The 21,527-nt window shown below is 42.2% G+C and overlaps 1 protein-coding gene across 7 annotated transcripts in view; it reads left to right on the top strand.

Moving 5' to 3' along the window:
• Positions 1-11,504, top strand: part of ADGRF1 (adhesion G protein-coupled receptor F1) — a 42,967-nt gene extending 31,463 nt beyond the window's left edge. For 4 of the 7 annotated variants that reach the window (XM_073905057.1, XM_073905056.1, XM_073905059.1 and 1 more), the window contains 5 exons: positions 1,458-2,831; positions 4,625-4,666; positions 5,712-5,771; positions 9,140-9,206; positions 10,900-11,504. In XM_073905057.1, the coding sequence (XP_073761158.1) occupies positions 1,458-2,831; positions 4,625-4,666; positions 5,712-5,771; positions 9,140-9,206; positions 10,900-10,973 (1,617 nt within the window). In that variant the 3' untranslated portion in view covers positions 10,974-11,504. Of the gene's footprint in view, positions 1-1,457; positions 2,832-4,624; positions 4,667-5,711; positions 5,772-9,139; positions 9,207-10,899 lie in introns of those variants that run through there. The other 3 variants (XM_073905060.1, XM_073905061.1, XM_073905062.1) reach the window with 3 other exon arrangements.
• Positions 11,505-21,527: the final 10,023 nt, after the last annotated feature.

Genomic DNA, 21,527 nt, shown 5'->3' with positions numbered 1-21,527 from the left:
AGTTCCATCCACATCGTTGCAAATGGCAAGATCTCATTCCTTTTGATGGCTGCATAATATTCCATTGTGTATATATACCACTTCTTCTTTATCCATTCATCTGTCGATGGACATCTTGGCTCTCTCCACAGTTTGGCTATTGTGGACATTGCTGCTATAAACATCGGGGTGCACGTACCCCTTCAGATCCCTACATTTGTATCTTTGGGGTAAATACCCAGTAGTGCAATTGCTGGATCATATGGTAGCTCTATTTTCAACTTTTTGAGGAACCTCCATACTGTTTTCCAGAGTGGCTGCACCAGCTTGCATCCCCACCAACAGTGTAGGAGGGTTCCCCTGTCTCCACATCCCTGCCAACATCTGTCATTTCCTGACTTGTTAATTTTAGCCATTCTGACTGACATGAGGTGGTATCTCATTGAGGTTTTGATTTAGATTTCCCTGATGCTGAGCGATGTTGAGCACTTTTTCATGTGTCTGTTGGCCATTTGGATGTCTTTTTTGGAAAAACATCTGTTCATGTCTTCTTCCCATTTCTTGATTGGATTATTTGTTCTTTGGGTGTTGAGTTTGATGTTCTTTATAGATTTTGGATACTAGCCCTTTATCTGATATGTCACTTGCAAATATCTTCTCCCATTCTGTCGGTTGTCTTTTGGTTTTGTTAACTGTTTCTTTTGCTGTGCAAAAGCTTTTTATCTTGATGAAATCCCAAGAGTTCATTTTTGCCCTTGCTTCCCTTGCCTTTGGCAATGTTTCTAGGAAGAAGTTGCTGCCGCTGAGGTCAAAGAGGTTGCTGCCTGTGTTCTCCTTTAGGATTTTGATGGACTCCTGTCTCACATTTAGGTCTTTCAACCATTTTGAGAAACTAAGACTGACTCTTAAAACCCACAACAGTTCCATGTTTCTCAGTCACTCGTCCAGTGTTTAAGGATTTTTGCTTTATATCCTCTTCTTCTTTTGCTTTATATTCTCTTCTATTAATTCATAAATCCACGTGAATTTCACTTGAATGTCCATGACATGAATTTAGAACTTCTGATGTTAGTGAAACAAACATAATGTTGGAAAGCAGTTGAGAATAATGTCCCACTCTCTGAGCCTAAGCCTGAGCAGTAAGGCAGGTGTGTTTGTCATCTCTGAGGAAGGAAGTTGGCCCTGATGCAGCGCACATCACAGGATTCTTTCTCAGCTATGCTGGAACCCCAGTGTGCATAGGAATGCCCTGGGAAGATCACTCTACAACTTATATGATTCCACTGACCCAAGTTTCTTAACCCAAAGCTTCCACCATGCAGAGTGACTAAACTGATTTTGCCAATGAGTTTGCTGTGGTCCTCATCTGGGTGAACTCTCTGGGCAATTTTGCTGACCTTAATACTAATGACTATCCCCTCCTACTGCTCTGACCTGCTTATTCAAAACACAAACTGACTTTCATCCTTGTATTTCAGGATGTCATCAGTATAGCTGACCACATCCTGAATTCAGCATCAATAACCAACTGGACAGTGTTACTGCAGGAAGAAGAGCATGCCAGCTCACGGTTACTGAAGACACTGGAAAACATCAGTAGCCTTGTACCTCCAACAGCTCTGCCTCTGAATTTTTCTAGGGAATTCATTAACTGGGAAGGTATTCCTGTGTCCCAAAGCCAACTCAAGATGGGTTACAACTATCAGACCGAAATGTTCCTCCCAAATGCCTCCATTCCCGTCAGAAGCCATGTGTTAATTGAGTCAGACCAATTCCGGTCGTCCCTTCCAGAAACTATTATCAGCATGACCTCATTGACCCTGGGGAATATCCTATCCATTACCAAAAATGGAAATGCTCAGGTCAATGGGCCCATGATATCCACGATTATTCAAAACTTTTCCATAAATGAGATTTTCCTGACTTTTTCTAAGATAGAGTCAAATCTGAGCCAGCCTCATTGTGTGTTTTGGGATTTCAGTGGTTTGCAGTGGAACAATGCAGGCTGCCACCTGGTGAACGAAACTCCAGACACAGTAATATGCCGATGTACTCACCTGACCTCCTTCTCTGTACTGATGTCACCCTTTGTCCCGACTACCGTCATCCCTGTGGTGAAATGGATCACCTTTGTGGGACTGGGCATCTCCATTGGAAGTCTTACCTTATGCCTGATCATTGAAGCTCTATTTTGGAAGCAGGTCAAGAAAAACCAAACCTCCTACACACGTCATGTTTGCATGGTGAACATAGCCCTGTGCCTCCTGATTGCTGATGTTTGGTTTCTTGTCGCTGCCACTGGAGGCTCCACCCTAAACCTTTCCGGAGTCTGTATAGCTGCAGTGTTCTTCATGCACTTTTTCTACCTCTCCTTGTTCTTTTGGATGCTCACGCTCGGCATCCTGCTGATGTATAGGATCCTCCTCGTGTTCCATCACATGGCCATGCCTTCAATGATGGCTGTCGGCTTCTGCCTGGGCTATGGGTGCCCTCTGGTCATATCTGTCATCACGATTGCAGTCACACAGCCAAGCAATGACTACAAAAGGAAAGACGCGTGTTGGCTTAACTGGTCTGATAGGAGCAAACCCCTCTTGGCCTTTGCTGTTCCTGCACTGACTGTTGTGGCTGTGAATTTGATGGTGGTGTCCGTAGTTCTCACGAAGCTCTGGAGGCCCACTGTTGGAGAAAGACCCGGTCAGGAGAACAAGGCCACGATTGTCCGCATGGGGAAGAGCCTTCTCATCCTGACCCCTCTGCTGGGGCTCACCTGGGGCTTTGGCATAGGAACAATAGTGGACAACCGGAATCTGGCTTGGCATGTTATTTTTGCAGTACTCAATGCATTCCAGGTGAGAACAATAAGAATAACTTTTTTTTTTTTTAGACTAACTTCTTATATCATCAGGTGACTGGAATCATTAGAGAGAACTGAGGTTGGTAACACCACTCTGGAGGCTATTGCATCTCCCCACCTCCAACAGGCCTGTAACCAACAATGCCTGGCAACAGTGAATAGAAAATACATAAACAGAAAGCAGGATCCATATTTTCCAGCAGTTATTCTCATACTGAGGCAGAATATGAGGATTCTTCAGGAATCCATCCAGGATTTTAAACGTTTGAGTTCATAAAGCTAATGTTAATGCCTCTTGATGCCGACCTAGTCCTCTTTCTCTTGGGCAGACCTCTGCAAAAGCACACAGGGAAAGGGAAAGAACTCAGGAGCGCTTGTTGACTCTGAATGGTGTGCAAGAAGTCTCTAGAGCACAACAGAGCAGGATCTGGCAAACTGTAGCCAGTTCTGTTTTAGTCAATAAAGTTTTATTGGAGCACAGCCATGCCCATTTGTGTAGGTATGGTCTGTGGCTGCTTTCTTTACCCTAACAAAGTTGAGCAGTTACACCTGTATGACCTGCAGAGCCTAAAACATGTCCTATCTGGCTCTTTGCAGAAAAAGTTTGCCTACACCTGCTGCAAACCATGGGTTTTACATTCCACAATCAAAAAGTGTTCAGAGAGTAGGTTGACAAAGTAATCTTTAGGTTTCCCAGAGTCAGGAAGAGAGCCTTTAATCTTGGTTCAATGAAAGTTTGCTGATCACCTCTGCACAGTGATTCAGGGCAGGGGTGGTTAAACGTTTGAGCTGTGGAGTTAAATAGGTCTGGGCTCAAATATGTCACATTATGTACTGTGACCTCTAAAAAATTACTTAATCTCTCTTTCACTTCTCTCATCTGTTAGACAGGGATAATATTATTACCTATATCATAAAGTAAATTAAATGACATAATTTAGCTCTCAGCACAGTGCCTGGCATGTAGGAAGTGCTAATCTGTCTTCTAAAAGCATATTGGATGGAGCACTGTGTGTTATACGCAAACAATGAATCATGGAACACTACATCAAAAACTAGTGATGTAATGTATGGTGATTAACATAATAAAATAAAATTAAAAAAAATAAAAGCAGCTGGTTCTTCACCTACATCAGCACACCAGTGAACGTTTCGGTGGTAGGTACAGATGGCAAACCACGGGAGCACGTGCCTAATGGTGGCAGGTGTAGGGAGCTTCTGCCTAGAGCAGGTCCATGGTGAAATGCTGTGGGAACAGGTACCCACTGAGGGTGTTCTGACTGGGAAGAGGATCTCCAGGTCTAAGAAAGCCTCTGCCAAGAGTTCCCCAAGGGCTGGACTTGATGGGAAGGGTGCAGATATAGGTCCTCTTCTTAGGGTTGGACCTCAGTGCCCGCTGCCGTCACAGATTTACGTGCACTTAGTAAATGTTTATTTAATGCCTGCTCTAAAGAAAGACTAAGCTATAGAAGCAAATGGAAATTATTTGTTTGGCGTTTAGGATGACACAAAGGGGAAAAGAAAGCTCTGCATGCATTTAAAACCTTATTCACCCATTTATTTGTTTATACCTTCAACAAAAACATTTTTTTTTTTTTTGAGTGCTTTCTTTGTGTTATGCCAGGCATGGTGGAGTCAGCTGGTGTCCTTGCCTTTGAGGAGTCCATAGTAGGGAGACAGGCAAGAAACCAACGTTGGGTGATAGAATAGTATTACACAGCAATGCTTTCTTCTCTGAAGAAGAAAAGACCACACAGGTGATTTATTCCTTTTTTTTTTTTTTTTAAGGGTTTTTTCATCTTATGTTTTGGAATGCTCTTGGACAGTAAGGTAGGTGTGTTGATTTCTCTCTTCACCTCCTTCTTCTAATCCAGGCATCCAGCCCTTCCCCTTCAGTTCTAGGCTCTTACTCACATATAAGAGGTGAAACCATGGGTACTCTTGCCATCAAATTCTATAATTTTATAAAAGGCAGACTCAGTGAAAACACTCAGTGTTGGTAGGAAAACTATATAGAACTAATCACAAACATATAATGTGCTGATAAGAAAACAATATAGAACTAATCACAACATTATAATCTAAACATTATAGAAAAAAGGGAAATTGTTTTTACTTTTCATTTTGCGACTTTAATCTATGGTTTGGCAATCATCAAAGAGCAAAAGTACTTTCCGGAGGGGTGGATTCCCTTTTGCTCTTTTATTAAATGCATGCATTTACATAGAATATGCTGAAAGACGTTTCTACTTCTACATTTCTAGAGTTTTATATGGTAAATATAAATAGCCTTTAACATTAAATAAAATCTCTAATGAAGGATGACAAATATAAGGAAAAGATGATAGAAAAAATTTATATAAACTTGTTTCATTATTTTTCCCAAGCGTTGAGCAATTCTGTTGAGAGAGGCAAAGACAGTAAGCAAACTAAGTGATAGAGACTTTGTTTTTAATAAGAAGATAAGAAGATTTTATAATTAGCACAATCGTAGCACATACACAAAACCCCTGTTTACAAAGAAGCAATTTGCTGTTCTTAATTGGACTAAATAATTCTCTCAGTGGCACTATTCACATGGTTAGGAAACTCTTTACTTCAGAGGTAAATTTCAATTTAGCAATTATTGCCAATTACTATTGTCTAGAATCTGAATTACTATGGCTTTTGATACTGTTTTTTGTTTAAACCTAGATTTGTTTATAGGTAAAGCAAACAAATAAAAGAAATCTTTTTTTAGCCATACTGATGGTCTATTAAGTGCTTCCAGGAAATACCTCTATTAAGTAACAATCCCAATCTGCAGTTTTGTTCTGGATTTGTCTATTATGATTGTATATGTGCCTCTCCTCAATATTTCTTTGTTGCCTTCTAGCTGCGACAATTGCTGTTTAGCAAATTGTCTCCTTTAAGCTCTTGGAAGCAAGCGTCCAAGGTAATTATCTCCTTCTGCTATAGGTCCAATGCATGAAGTTCCGGTTTTACACTTTTCTCTGTGTGCAGTCCCACAGTGAGCCCACTTTTGTGTTACCCTACCCCCTGAACCTCTGTCACCATTTTATTTTGTCTATCTGGCGTGGTGCCCAGCACAGGGTCGCTACTTATAAAGTTGAGTGAGTGAGAAAATGACCCAGGGAACGAGTGAATGAGAAGCCACGGAAAGGGGCAAAGAAGCTCAAGCCTTGAGGTCTGTGCATGCTGCCGTGGGCAAAAGCCTTTGAACTGTATCATTTGCTTTAGTTGGACTTGCCTTCCAACATCTAAAGTCAGTGAGAACCTTTTCTCTGCCTGACTTTCTGGACCTCCTGTAGACTATTTTGCCTTCGCAAAAGGAAAGGGTGAAATCTTGGTTAACTTATAATATGCGAGATGTTCTCTGAGTTTTCCCTCTTCAGCTGGCATAACTGACTCAGACTCTTGCAACTTGAGCTCCTAAATCTACCAACTGAGACATTTGGATGGAGACAGAGGATTCCTGTTTCATTCTTTGCCATGAAAGTGCAGTCCGTTGAAGGAGAGTAGAGTTAGCAACAAAAGCGCCTCGTGTTCATATTTTGTATTTTCGAAGTTGATTTAGACTTCTGCCCTTCAGCAAAACACTGAAGGCCTTTCAGAAGGAGCTCTAAGGCAGAGATTTCTGGGTCTGAGAAAAGTCAACTGACTTAAGTGCCTGAAAAGCTACATGGGTGTTTAGAGATTTTTACAAGGGACAATATAAACTTTTGAAATAATAATTTTTAAGAAGTGAGGAAATTAACCTTTGACCTTAAAAATTTTCTCTGGGTTTGCATTTCCTAGTACGGGGCTCTGCTGTGAATTAGGGAGCCGTGGCCCCATCACCCGCAGACCTGTCCTGTTATTTCTGACTCAGTAACCGATTGGCTGAGTGATCTTAGGAGAGTCACACGGTACCATTCAGTTTTCATTTCTTTCAACTGTCGGCATTAACTGTTGGACTAGTTACTCAAAGCAGAAGTTCTGATTTTCTGTGATTTGTGAGTTTATGTCTTGAAGAACTAAAATCTCTTGAACCGGAGAATGTGAAACTAATAAATCAGTCGCTATGCATAAGAAAAGGAGGGAGCCACAGCCTATGTGACTGCAGTATAGAAAAACCTGTTGTTAATAAAGTGAGAAAGACACCCCCCACCCTGCCAGGAAGTGAGGGTTTTTCTCATTTGAAAACCGAAGAGAGAAAAACACCCCAAAGTAAATTAAAACAAGAACAAAAGTAAGGGTTCCCGACAGTGTTTTTTCTCCCCGTTTCTAATGTAAAGTGTTGACACTTTTCTTTACATCTTCTGGATTTGTACTCCTTTCCCCATGTCATTTTTAAATCAGATGACAAAAATGGGACTTTGTTTTCAGGTTAGGTGGCTCATTTGCGTTAAAATAAATGTATATTTGGCAAAAGAGAAGATGGGTGTTTGTAATTTTCTGAGGGAGTTTGAGTGTAAAGCAGGAAACCAAATTCTAGTAGTTGAGGAAGGAGAAGGCGAGGAAGAGATACCTCAGTGGGAATGTTCCTGTCAAGAAACTTGTTGTTAGAGAAAAGAGAGTGAGGGTGGAAACCAGACACAGACTTGGGACCAGCAGCGATGGTACAGCTGAGTCACGAGGATGTGAGCAAGTCCATATGCTGGGAGGGATGAGCCAGCAAAGAGAGTCTGAGAGAGTCTGAAGACAAATGGGGGTTGGCGGGGGGAATGGCTGAGGGAAGAGGATTCCTGGAAAGGCAGATGGAGCGGCTGGACTGAAAATGGAGGGCTCAGCTTCTTCCCCAGACACAGGTAGCATCAGTCTGATGGCAGATAGAGCAACGTGTGCAGATTGAGTCACTGTGTGAGACAGTTCAGACCTGGATACCTTTTTGTTTTGTTTTGTTTTAAAGTAGGAGAAAAGGCTGTCCACTAAAAGATGGGAAAATGGATGGTAAAATAGAGGTCTTAAAAGGGTAGTGAAAATTTGGGTTGTTGAATGAAAGGAATTAAAGAAGCCAACAGTGTTCTCCACAAGGACCATCCCTCAAGCCACCCTGACACTGTGTGGACCTACAGTGTGGTTTCTCCCCAAATCCTCTTCCTGCTGGGGGCTCAGGGCCCCTTCCTGGCCCTTCCATTGTCCCTGGCCATGTTCTCTGTAACTCTTCATCGAGAGACAGACACTGGTGGCTCCTACTGACTCTCTCCCCAGAGAGAAGAGATTTATTTATTAATGGTTCCAATGACTCAGGTCTTGTTATTTGACCAGCAGCTTAGCCCCATGTCTGAAGAGGCTGCTTTCCCCCAGACTGTGTAGAGTCCCTGAGTGTGTTGCAATCTAAGATTCTTCTCTCCAAATGGTGCAGGATGCAGTTTTAAATGCAATGATAACGACTATAGAAATTTTCTTTAGGGTTGTAGTATTATATATTTCCTGAGTCCTGAATTCTAGAAAATCAGTTATTTTGCCTTGGAACTTTTGGACATTTCTCATTCCTGTCTCTATGATAATTTTTTTCCCCAGGGCTCAGTGTGGGGTAGCCATTTATGTATTTCAGTGAAAATCAGGAGCTATCACCGGGCTGTCCACTGCATATGACAAGAGTCTATTTCTCCTGTCTTGATTTAGCTTCCTCATGACACGGACTATGGCAGGAAATGGAAGCTAATTCTTTCCAATATTCCTAGTGTCTAGCACACGGTGGTACTCAATAGGAGATGTAAAATTAATGAATAAACCAATTAACAAGTGGACAAAGACACAATGTATCTTAAACTTCTACCTTTCCCCATAAGTACATGTTTTTTATTTAAGTATTTTATTTCCATTAGATAATTCAGTTTTCAAAATTTGGAACTCCGTTTAGCCTCTGTTCCAGTTACTAAAAGATTATTCACAAAGGGATTTGAATGCTAAGATGAGTGAGAATAAGGCGAAGTTTTATTTGAGACCATTTTTGTAGAACTATTGTTTTTTTCTCAATGGGCTCCTCTTCTAGAGATAAATGTGTGAACCAAAGAAATGTAAGCACGGACATGCAAAAAGATAATGCTTTCCTTAAAACTGCTTTCTAGTTTGTTGTTAAAAGTTGTGAGAATAAACAGGAACACAAGATTCACTTAGAAATACATTATTAGGCATTTTAAGTAGATAAAAGCTGGAGAAAGGGTAAGAAAGGAGTACTCTAATTTCTTGAAAAGAGAATAGGGCACCACATAAGTGAAGTAAAGAATCGCTAATGACATTAAGATGTTGGGAAATGCAGAGCATGACTAAAAGAATACTACTAATGTCCGAATGACTTGTTTTTCTTTGATGCAGCAAGACTCATCAGATGTATCTGCCAAACCCAAATTCCCAAAACCTTTCAACCCATTGCAGTGCAAAGGTGAGTTAACAGTAAGCCAAATGTTAATAAAAAGTGGAAGAATGTGAATATATCGTATGAGGAAAACTGAAGGGCTACTTTTAAATTTATTTTTATTTATTTTTTATTATTTGAGAGAGCGCACAAGTGGGGGGGAGGGGCAGAGGGAGAGGGAGAAACAGACTCCTCGCTGAGCAGGGAGCCTGATGCAGGACTCAGTCCCGGGACCCTGGGATCATGACCCTAAGCTGAAGGCAGACACGACCAACTGAACCACCCAGGCACTCCTGAAAGTCTACTGTGTTTTTTTTTTAAATTTCATTTTATTATGTTATGTTAGTCGCCATTCATTACATCATTAGTTTTTGATGTAGTGTTCCATGATTCATTGTTTGTGCATAACACCCAGTGCTCCACGCAGAACGTGCCCTCTTTAATACCTGTCACCAGGCTAACCCATCCCCCCACCCCCCTCCCCTCTAAAACCCTCAGTTTGTTTCTCAGAGTCCGTAGTCTCTCATGTTCGTCTCTGCCTCTGATTTCCCCCCCTCCATTTTTCCCTGAAGGTCTACTGTTAAAAACCTCATGTGAGAAGTGCAGTAGAATCAGTTGGCCACGTTTCTGGAGCTCATCTGGCTGGTGCTCAGGGCTGATAGAACATGGTCGGGAAGTTGATGCTTATGGAGACCACTATTGTCCCTTTTAATTTCATCACAAATGACAATCATTTCCTCACTTAGACATTCTATAAATTGGTGACATTGATCGTTGGGTTCATGGGGTGCAGGAGTGTGGTTAGATGAACACCAATTGTGTCTTGACTGGAGAGTCACCCTTCTTGTGTCAGCTGCTGAGCAGTGGGCATGGGCCAGGTATTTGTCCCCCAACAGACATACCCTCTCAAATGTTCTCGCCATGGGAGAAGCCACCACCTGCTATGGGTGAGAAAGCACCCTCCCCTCCACCTGTGACATGCATTGCTTTTATGCTCATGTATTGGCTGTTGTTAAAGTCAATGATACTCAGCTTCTGGAAGACTGCGATGTAAGCATTGCAAATAGTCGCCCTATGCCTGGAGGAGAAGAGTGGAGCATGGGAGGTGAGGAAGAGTCCCTGCATTACAATTCAAGCTGAAGTCATCTTTAAGTGCCGGAGTTCCATTTCATGTTAAATTATGTTAATATCTTTATTAAAGCACGGAAATGGGCCACTCATTTTAGATTGCAAGAAAAATTATTTGACTTCCAAAATAAAGTTCAAGGTTCTGAACTTGAAAAGGCACTTCCCTCCCAAAATGTTCAGCATGCTCACCCAGAAGACATGGGTCCCGTTATCACTGTCACCAACCAGCCTGAGTGCTTTTTACAAACCTCTTAACTTTTCGGATATTTGTCCCTCATCAGTAAAATGAAAAATGAAGAGACCACGGAATTTCCTTCTAACAATAACATTTTATGATCTCAAATCTACTTTATCTCATTTCCCAGCAGTATCTGAAAGATGTGATGGTTCTCTTCTCAAATGAGAGATGTCTGACAAATGCAGGTCTCTTTGGCATTAATGAAATACTGTCAACCAATTGCCTTCTGTAGCCTTCCCATCTTCCCAGAACTGGCCAGAGTTGTAAGAAGTTGCACAGGCTTATTTTCATTTTGGTCTCATGCTTGATTCCAACATAGAAACAATAACTCTTATCCTCTCTTTCCTCTCTTAGGCATTTATGCATTTTCTCACACTGGAGAATCCTCAAATGACATCATGCTAACTCAGTTTTTATCAACTGAATAAGACTGCGAACCATAAAATCAAGAAAAATTTTTTGGTGCAACTTGACATTTAGAGCTAAATGTCAGTGAAAAAATTAGCTCAATCTTAAATGGAACTTTCTGATTTAGGAGTCTGGAATAAAATAAGAAGGTTTCAGCAGCTTCATCACTGCTCTTTGTATCTTCAGTTAAATGGAACGATTTATTTCCATGTGGTTTGATCCAAAGGAATTGCTTCATAAGTGTAGAAAAGTAGGTTTTATTGGAAATTGCGTCAGTGGTACCAGCTTTTCACTGCCACAAACTATGATTTCCTTTCTTATAAAATAGCATTATTCATGTGGCATTTCCAGTTATCTGAATTGGAGTAAGAAAACATCATAAAATCACCTTAGATAAATTGATGGACCATGTGTGCTTTCTATCAAAAAGTCATTGGTGCAAATTTCCTAGAGAAAGGGCATTTCCCTCCCAAATTTTTCGGTTGAATTATATGCTTTTTTTTTTTTTTGCCTTTTAGGTTTAATCACTTAATTTTGAAATTTAATCAGAAATAAAATAAAAAATTCCATTTCAGACAGCTTTGTAGGCATTAGTTGGGATGTATAATAATATGACTTCATAGGTAATGCAGTCTTTTTCTGTCTACAAAGCGCTTTCATCTGGTCCGCAGTCCAGTGAAGTAAGGTGTCTAGAGATCTAGAGAAGAGATGAGGAAACAGATGTTCAGAGAGGTGGGGTGACTTGTGGAGATTGGGAAGCCGGTAAAGGGGTCCTGGGGACTTTTAGGATTCTGGATTCCTAGTCCAGTTCTACAGCCCAGAATAGCCTTTGGAAATCACCTGAAATCCTAACAACATTTATAAGGTCAGAAATGAGATTCTTTACTCCCAGAATTCTATGTAAGAGGCAAATTGAAGGAGATTTTGGTTGTCACCTTCCAGGGAGCTACCCTAACACATCCTGGTTTTCTTTGATAACCACTGTAAGTACTTTGGGATTCTTTGCATGTACAGCCAGTGCCACTGTTAGATGAGACACAGAACAGCAGGTGGATAGACACCACATGAAGTGACATTTCCTTTCTATACTTTTACCCCTTGGGCTCACCTGAGTTTTAACCCTGACTATTGAGCCCAGAAGGGCTGAGCCTTTTGATTCATCCCCACTTCCAGAAATCTTAGAAATCCTAGAAATCTGCAGAGGTAGTGTTTCAAGCAAGTGTCCACTATTCTAAGTGCCTTGCCTATATTAACTCATTTAATCTTTATAATAAGCTTGTGAATGGGTAACATTAGTGTCCCTGCTCCACAGCTGCAGAAGCAAAGGCACAAAGAGGTTAAAGAATGTGAGCAGGGCAACATGGATGGTGAATGGCAGGGTCAGGACAGTAGCTGTGGATGTTGAATTATAATGGGAAGCGGGTTATATAAGTCAGACTAGAAGGAAATGGCATTGTTTATGTACTTGTAATTAAAATCCTACTCTCTTTGGTCTGTAGAATCCTCTAGTGATCTTGCATCATCTAGTTACGATTTTGCATGTAGCCCTGATGGCCTGAGTCTCAGCAGCCTGTGATTACAAGATGAAGTCATGTCCACTTTTAATGGCTCTCTATAGAAGTATATTAACTCAGACTGCCATAACAAAATACCACCAACTGAGTGGTTTAAACAACAGAAATTCATCTTCTCACAGTTCTGGAGGCTAAGACAGCCACGATCAAGCTGTCTTTAGGGTTGTTTTCTGATGAGACCACTCTTCCTCATAGACTGCCGCCTTCTTGCTGTGTCCTCACGTGGCCTCTTCTCTGTGTGTGTGTAAATAGAGGTCTCTGGTGTCTCTTCTTCTTTTATAAGAATACCAGTCCTGTCAGATGAGGACCCCACTCTGATCATCTCATTGAACCTTAATTGCCTCCTAAATGGCCTTATCTCCAAATACAGGCACATTGGAGGTTAGGGCTTCAACATACAAACTTTGCAGAGACACAGTTCAGTCCATAATAAGCAGCTAGAGTTCTTATTTGTCTGTTTAATTGAAATTAGGGTCTTTCAACAAGTCCTCCCAGTCATTTCTTGAAGTCCCCAAGGGAATGATGAAGAACAACCTCACAGGTTCCCCACATATGGCTTCACAGGCTGTGTACTGAAGAGGATGACATTCTCATACCTGCGCTATTAATGGTGCTACCGAAAGTGGTCTAGGCCATAATCTGCACAGTCATTTGTGGTGACCCTGACTAGGGCCACCCACCTTGGCCTCACGTCCTGGTTCTGGTACATTCATAGTTGCTGCTTACAGAATCTCTTTGGTGAAGCATCAGCCCCACACCTCTCTCTCATGGACATGCCAATGCCCACGCCAAGAGTTCTGATCCTAGAAGTCTCTAAGGCTCCCAACACTCATGGCATCAGAGTGGCTCGGGATAGCTTCCTCCCAGTTTCTGCCTCACTTGCCTGTGTATAATGACAGTCAACAGTTCTGTCTTTTAGGCTAGACGGGTCCGATGTGAGTGCCAGCACTTAGTGACGAGCAAGCCCATAGAGGTCAAACTCCAGGCTGGATAGTCCCGGCCCCACATTCTTTCACTGTTCTCTTACTGACAAGAAAGGAGACGTGGTTGCATTTTCATGATGCCCATTTGGAGTCATTGCTGGAGGATGGCAACAGAGTATGTGAATTTGTGCCAACCATTTGGTACTCAGGCAAGGCTCTTTACCACGACATGTCCTACTCAGGGCAGTGCATCTGAATTCAGTCCCATGGACACATTGAACATTCAGTAGGCATATTCAGGTAGGACAGAGAACAGATTTCTGAATGGGCTATTTTGAGAGTTATAAAGTCTTAAGTATCTGTTAGCCTCCCAACATGAATAGCCTTCATACTATTCAAGTAAAGAGAACAAGGGGGAACGTCTAGTTAATGGTGGTGGATGAAATAGGCATACATACAGCAAACGAAAATGTAAGATTCCATGTGGCACCAAGATGCAACACACGTGAAATACTAAAATGATATATTCAAAGGAAATGATGGGGGACCAGTAGATGGTTTCATACTCCACAGAGATACACAAATCAAAAGAATTTTTTGAGAATTTCCTTGGAGAAGGCTGCTCCATGAACCTCCTCAACTACTCCAAAAGGTGAGAGAAGAAGAAATGCTTGTCCCCTTGACCTCAAACCTAATGAAAGATTTCTACTCCTTCTATTAGATCACATGGCTGACTGGGAGGAGGAAAGGGGGGCTTCTGATTCTTACCTGGAACTCTGGCCACAGCTCTGGTAGTGGGGCCCTGAATGGTCTCTGCCTAGGTTTTGGCAGGGTGAAGCCTCTCTGTGTGCTTCCCACACACATGGTGGATGGTGAGACTGGCAAGCAAGAGAGAGACAATATGGGTTTGTCTTGGATACTGTGTGTTATAGGGCCACCCAAAGTGGTGGAGGTGGAGCAGCAAGAAGCTAGAGATGAAGCCAGATTAGGAGATGAGGAAGGAGCCACAAGTGAGCACCTGCAATACAGATGAATTTGCATAAGTTAAAGGAATTACATGTGAGAGAGGTCAGGGATATAGAATTTCTGAAGAGTTTCTGAATGCACCTTCCCTTATTATCCAGAGATACCTGACACCATGTGAAGGCAACCCCATTTTGTAATACAAACATCTCTTCCCTGGACTTGAGGGAAAGGAGGTCAGAAACCTCAGTGCCCAAGATGGGGTAGAAGGAGAATAAGAAAAGCTAAGCAAAAATGTCCATCAGCAAAAATGTGCCAGTGCAAGCAGCCAACCCAAAGCAGGACTCAGCTGGGGGAGAAGAGAAATTTAATGCCAAGTTATTTGTAGTTATTACTGTTACATGAGATTGGGCATCCTAATCACCAAACTGAGAGCATGTTGGCTATTGAAAGTGACCACAATGCTGCTATTGCTGGAGCATGTTGGAGTAATATCTGGAACATATCTTGTGGGAAGGAAAAGTTTTCCCACTGAATGAATTTTATAAGGATGATGAGAGACAAAAAAAAGTGTGTTTGATCACATGTCTTATGCCGTACTCGTCTAACCCATTGATTACACACAACATTCACCTCAGCTCCTTTCCCAAATGCTACTAAAAATGATAAAAGAGTCAGAAAGAGTAAGACATTTTGCAATATTTGCTATTGCTGAATTAAAAAATTGCTACAAACTTAGGAGTTTAAAACAACAGACATTTATTATCTCACAGTTTCAATGGACCAGGAGTCCAGGTCCAGCTAACTGGGTCCTCTGCTCAGGATCTTACAATCAAGGGCTGCATTTTCAACTGGAGGCTTGATTGGGGAACTCCAACTTCTTCAGTTTGTTGACAGAATTCATTTCCTTGTAGTTGTGGGAATGAGAACCTTGATTTTTTGCTGACTCTTGGCTAGAGGTTACCCTGAGACCCTAGAGGCCATCTATACTTCCCTGCCACATGGGATTCTCCAACATGGCCAATTATGCCCTTAAGCCTGCAAAAAGAGTCTCTCACTGCAGTCTGCTTTTAAGACAGAATATGACATGAGGTAATCAGGGGAGTGACATCTCATAGTTTTACAATATTCTCCTGCTGGAAGTAAGTCACAGGTCCTGGCCACACTCAAGGAGATGGTAGGTGAAAACAGACCCACAGTTATGTTTGTGTCCCTCCAAATTCATGTGTTAATACCTAACCCCTCTAGCTGATAGTAGTAGGAAGTGCAGCCTGGGATCATGACCTGAGCCAAAGGCAGACGCTTAACTATCGAGCCACGCAGGTGTCCCGGGACTAGTGTTCTTATAAAAGACTCCATAGAGCTCCCCAATCCCTTCCATCAAGTGTGAACAAAGCCCAAAGTTGGCAGTCTGCATCTTCCAAGATGGCCTTCGCCAGAACCTGACAATATTGGCCTCATGATCTTGGACTTACAGGCTTCAGAACTAGGGGAAATAAACATTGTTTATAAGGCACTCAGTCTATGGTATTTGGTTACAGCAGTCTGAACCAACTAAGACAACGTCATTGTGAAATTTCAGGTCACAGAAGCAAAAAATAAGATCCAAACATTTTCAGAGAAAAAAAAAAGTTTTATGTAAAAGGTCAAAATCAGAATATTATCGAACTCTTTACAGTTACATTGTCAGCTAGATAACAGTGGAGAATGGTTTCAAAATATTGAGAAAAGATTATTGCAACCCAGAAACAACTAAGTGCGAGGAAGAAATAAGATCTCTTCAGACACAGAAATTCTCCATAAATTTTCCTGCAATTCTTCCTTTCCCAAAAGCTGTTGGGAAATAGAGTATACCAAGTGTGGCAATAAGCCCAGAAAGAAAAAGACTTGGGACCCCAGAAACGAAAGATGCAAAGATGCATTGGAAGAGAGAGGCAGGGAGAGCATCCAGGGTGGCGGTAAAAGGACTTGCTACCTGGACAATAGCCTGGGGCAGATCCAGGCTGGATCTGTAGGGAGATTGCTCAAGAAGATGAAAATAATAGGACACCTAATAGATACGAGTGTTATTTAGAAGAGATTTATGTACTTGGGGGTGGGTTGGGATGAATTTTTGATAAGAACACAGAAATCCAAACAAGTGAAAAAAACAAACAAACAAGGGTTACATCTAATAGAAACAAAATGTGCCAAAAAGAAAAAGTAATTAAACAAACTACCTAGCTCTGCTATGAAGAGAGTATATAGGATACCAGTCATGCAAAGTGATTTTGTTATAACTGACATAATAACAATATAAGTATTTGGGAAGATAGAGAATAGGATGTCTATTTGGGGGGACAGCAGAAGGATCTAAATCTTCTTTCTTTGTGTTTGAAAATCAATAAAACTGAGAAACCAAGATGCAACACTATAATCATGATACTTAGAAATATGGAAATAACTATCACAAGAATAAGAAAGCAGGTAACAGAGATTTTCCCTAAGAAGCAGGAAATTATAGTTTTTTGAGTCTTGAAACCATATCCAAGTAACCATGGTTAAATATAAATAAATGTGGTGTGTGTGTGTGTGTGTGTGTGTGTGTGTGTGTAAATTGGAGAGGGCATGGGATATCTTAATATCGGAAGTCCCCTTGATTCATTTCCTTGAACTCAGAGGCCCCAGGACTGTCCAAGCTCATGTGGCTTTGGCCCATTGTTTCAGTCTTCAAGATGCCTATGAGACCTCCAATTTGAGATGTCAAGTTGGCCACTGGGTATACTAGTCTACTGGGCTAAAGATGGTGCTTAAAGCTATGGCACCCGATGAAATCACCTAGTGAGTACAGGGCAGAAGTGAAGAGGTCCAAGCACTGAGCCTGGGCACCTCATCATCTAAAGGTAGGAAGAGGAGGAAGATCCAGGAAAGGGGAATGAGAAGGAGCAGCCTGTGAAGTAGGAGGGAACCCAGGAGAATGAGGCAATTCAGAAGCTAAGAAAAGCATTTCAAGAGAGATTTCAAGGATGCAAGAGTCAAGGAAGATAAAGACCCTGACTTGCTCATTCCCATCTTGTATCAAGATATAAGAATATAATCAGCATGCAGAATAAGAAATCCCACTGTTGGAAAGTTTCACACTGAATATATAGAATGGAATGATGTTTAGACTTTGCCTGGCCTTATATTGCATCAGCTCTTCCAGATCTGTACCTAGCAATTTTAGAAAGATTAATTTTCTCCAAGTTTTCCTGTTGCTTTCAGAACAACTGAAGGGGCTGAGGAATAGTCATTCTGTAGCACCTAGAAGGTTTCTCAGACTGATGCAGATTTTGGCAAGATTCCCAAATCTGTGTCCTTTCGAGAGATTCTTAAGTGGAAAGACAAATTGTCTTTTGTTAAGAAGGCAGCGGGGCTCACCATCACACATGTGAATTGTGTAAGACTGATGAATCACAGACCTGTACCTCTGACACAAATAATACATTATATGTTAAAAAAAAAAAAAGAAGAAGATAGTAGGAAGGGAAAAATGAAGGAGGTGGAAATCAGATGGAGAGACGAACCATGAGAGACTATGGACTCTGAGAAACAAACAGGGTTCTAGAGGGGAGGGGCGTGGGGGATGGGTTAGCCCGGTGATGGGTATTAAGGAGGACACGTATCGAATGCAGCACTGGGTGTTATACGCAAACAATGAATCATGGAACACTACATCCAAAACTAATGATGTCAGGTGTGGTGATTAACATAACATAATGAAAAAAAAAAAAAAAGAAGAAGGCGGTGGCGGCCCCGGGGCTGTGCTGTACTTACCTTTATCAAACTTCAGGGGGCGGACTCTGACCAAGAAATAATCCTGGACAAATGGCTCAAAGCTTAAATACACCTGACATGCACTCTGGAATCTGGGGGAATAAAAGGCGTTTTAATCCAACTACTCTAATTAGGAACAATTTACAGTGTTTCTGCTGTGTTTTGTACAGTAAAAGAGATTAGGGAGCTAAGAACATACTAGCTCTGTTTTGAGATGGCAAATAATACCTCCGTTTCCTGGGTTTATGCCCAAGGGTGCTGGTGAATAGTGAAGGCTGCCTGCTTCTAAGCCAAGCAGGAATTAGCCACGGTTGGCTCGAGATTTCCACCTGCTAGAAAGGCAGTATTTTATTTAAATTTGGGCTGCATCCATGGGCTATCCTTAGGTGCTTTGGGCAAATACAGAGTTAACTCAAGCACATGGTACAAAATAGATTGGGAATGTTCTGGATTTTTTGGATTCATCTCTTCCTTTGGGAGGAAGCAGTTTAGCAAATTTTATCATTTTGTCAGATTTGAGCCACGCACTCCGTGACTGAGCTATCCACTCTACAGATTGCATTTTGTACCCAACGTCTTAGGGGCAGAGGGAACAAAATAACACAAACATCAAACTGACTGTATTTAGAGCCGGGATTTACTAGGCCCTCAAAGCTTCCTCAGGAACGATCAGCCTGCTTGCAGGGCACTCCTCAGCCCTCACCTTACTGCTAGCGCTCGCCTTAGCACTCAGCTTGCTATGAAGAAAGGGTGGAAGAGGGAGAAGAAACTAGCAAGCCTTCAATATCCAGTTTCTGTGCTAGACTCAGCATAGACGACCTCATTCGATCCTCAAAGAAACACAGTACGTTATATATCATTTCCCCCTCTGTAGAAGGAAGCGGGGCCTCAGGATCTGGGTGACCTGCCTGTGGTGAGAACGAACACGGAGGGAGGAGAATCTGCTCCAAGGTGCCCTACTCTGCCTCACTTCCCTTGTTCAGAAAGCCTCCCGACCTCCGTCCACACAAGCAGCAAAGGTGCCTGATACTTTATGAACAGAGATTTACCCCTTTGGGATAAATATTGGGCCCCTGAGGCTGTCTTTTAGAAGGATACCACGGGATCAAGATACCATGATGTTGTTTTTCCAGAAACTTTAGTCCAGTTTCTTCTGATCACTTGAGCAAGGTTGGGGGGAAGGTCTGGGACTTGACAAAAAACCAAAACCATAAGCAATGGGGGAAGAGTCCCCTGTTCACAGATGACAACGAATTTTCTCAGAATGGGTCTACGTTTCACCTGGCTTAACCCCAACCAACGGGCTAGTTACATTTCCTTGATGGCATCCTGGGACGGATGTGGAGGTTGTCTCTGGGAAGGAGTCCTTAGGAGGCTTAGCCTCCAGATGCCTCAGGCATTTCTCTGAGCTTCGGTTTCCCATCAGTAAAACCACAGAGCTGCATTCATTAGATAAGCTTAGACAACCCTGCCAGTCCTGCCTTTCTCTGATTCTGTGTCTCTTCACAAGTCACAGGCTGAGAGAAGAGAAATTTATCACCAAAGAGTACCAGTCCAAGTGGGTTTGGCAGGACCTTATCTAGCTGGGTAGGAATCATAGATAAAGCATTGCCAACAGCTACATTTATGCCAACCAGATGGGAGGCAACATCCTTTTGGAATTCTGACCTGATGCCTGAAACCAGAGCAGAGGAGTGCCCCAGTGTGATGTGTTGCCAAGTGACACATTGCTTTTGTGGATAAGGTTTCCTGGTTCTTAGATGTCAGCCAGGTCCCCCAATAGGGTAGGAGCAAGGCAGCTGTGAATTCCATGACATTGTGCCGCTGGGCACCGCCAAGGACAACTCTTTGAGGCATGAGAGCTTCGCTGGCCCTGGCGATAATATGGGTTTGTTTACCTGAAGTTGCCTGGATCCGGGAGCCAGCCCCACCTGTCCTCTGCTTCACCTGACTGGGAAGACTGTTACATGGCCTCCCTCCCCATCAATTTTAAAAAGGAATAAAAACGAAGTCGCATTTACGAAATCATTTCCAGAATTTATGTTGATAATTGTTTACACATCAAAGTCTGCCATGACATGAAGTGCCCAAGCCCTGCTTTCTCTCAGACCAGGGCGATGATTCTCCAAGCGTATCCCCAACCAGCAGCATCAGCATGACCAGGAACTTGTTAGAAATGTCAATTGTTGAATCCACCCCGGACCTCCTAAAGCAGAAACTCTGGAGTGGGGCCCAGGGACTTATGGTTTAACAAGCCCCGCAGGTGACTCTGATGCACACTCAGATTTGGGAACCACTGACTTCGAGGACTCAGAGAGGGAATGTTCCAGATTGAGGCTGGAGATTAGCATTCCCAGGCTCTGGAACCTCCCCTTATGTGGGAGGAGTGTAGGTCATGAGAATCAGGATTTTTTTCAATTTTATTTTCTATTGCCAACACTTCTGAGCAGAGAAGTGTTTAATGCTGGACGGTGGGATTCTGGATAATATAATATAACTGTTAAGAAAGAAAGGGTTTGAGGCCTGGCTCTAACACATACTAATTGTATTAACTTGTTAAATTCTCAAACCTCAGTTATTTCATCTGAAAACAAAGGTAGTAACTCCATGTAAAGTTAATGCTGGGAGCACATGAGAAAAGCTGAAAATTCGTGGGTTTTTTTTTTTTTTAAGATTTATTTATTTATTCGAGAGCGAGAGAGATAGAGGGTGCATGCATAAGTCGGGGGAGGGGCAGAGGGAGAGAACCTCCAAGCAGACTCCTAGCTGAGCACAAAACTGGAGGCTGGGCCTGATCCCACAACCCATGAGATCATGACCTGAGCTGAAACCAAGAGTTGGAGGCTCATGGGATTGAGCCTCCCAGGCGCGCAGAGAAGCTGAAAGTTTTTAGCATACTGCCTGGTATTTGCTAAACATCCAACAAATGGTGGCTATTAATGGCATTTATAATGCTAATGTTAATAATGAAGCATGGATTCCATATGACATTGTTATTGCTTCAAAACAGTGCACTGGGAGGAAAGATGCACTCTTCAGGAACCATAGACAAAGCTTCAGATCTCAGTTCTGCTACTGACCACCTAGGCCAGGTTATCTTATCTCTCTTTATTTGTAAAATGGGAAAGATTCAAGGTCACTGGAAGGCTCAAATGAAGTCCAGAAAGCAGCTTCTTTAGTACTGCACCCTATAGGTGTTAACTTTTCTTTTTCCTTCCTTCCCCAAATTTTAAGAGTATGAAGATCACTGTGCCAGGGATTTAATCAAGCAAAATATTCGTATTGGGACATTCTATCAGGATGGTATAGAAAATACTTG

This window comes from Callorhinus ursinus, unplaced genomic scaffold (genome assembly GCF_003265705.2).
Source record: "Callorhinus ursinus isolate GAN/ISIS: 27379988/994484 unplaced genomic scaffold, GSC_fseal_2.0 scaffold22, whole genome shotgun sequence".
Lineage (NCBI taxonomy): Eukaryota > Metazoa > Chordata > Mammalia > Carnivora > Otariidae > Callorhinus > Callorhinus ursinus.
This window is presented reverse-complemented; position numbering and strand designations above follow the sequence as displayed.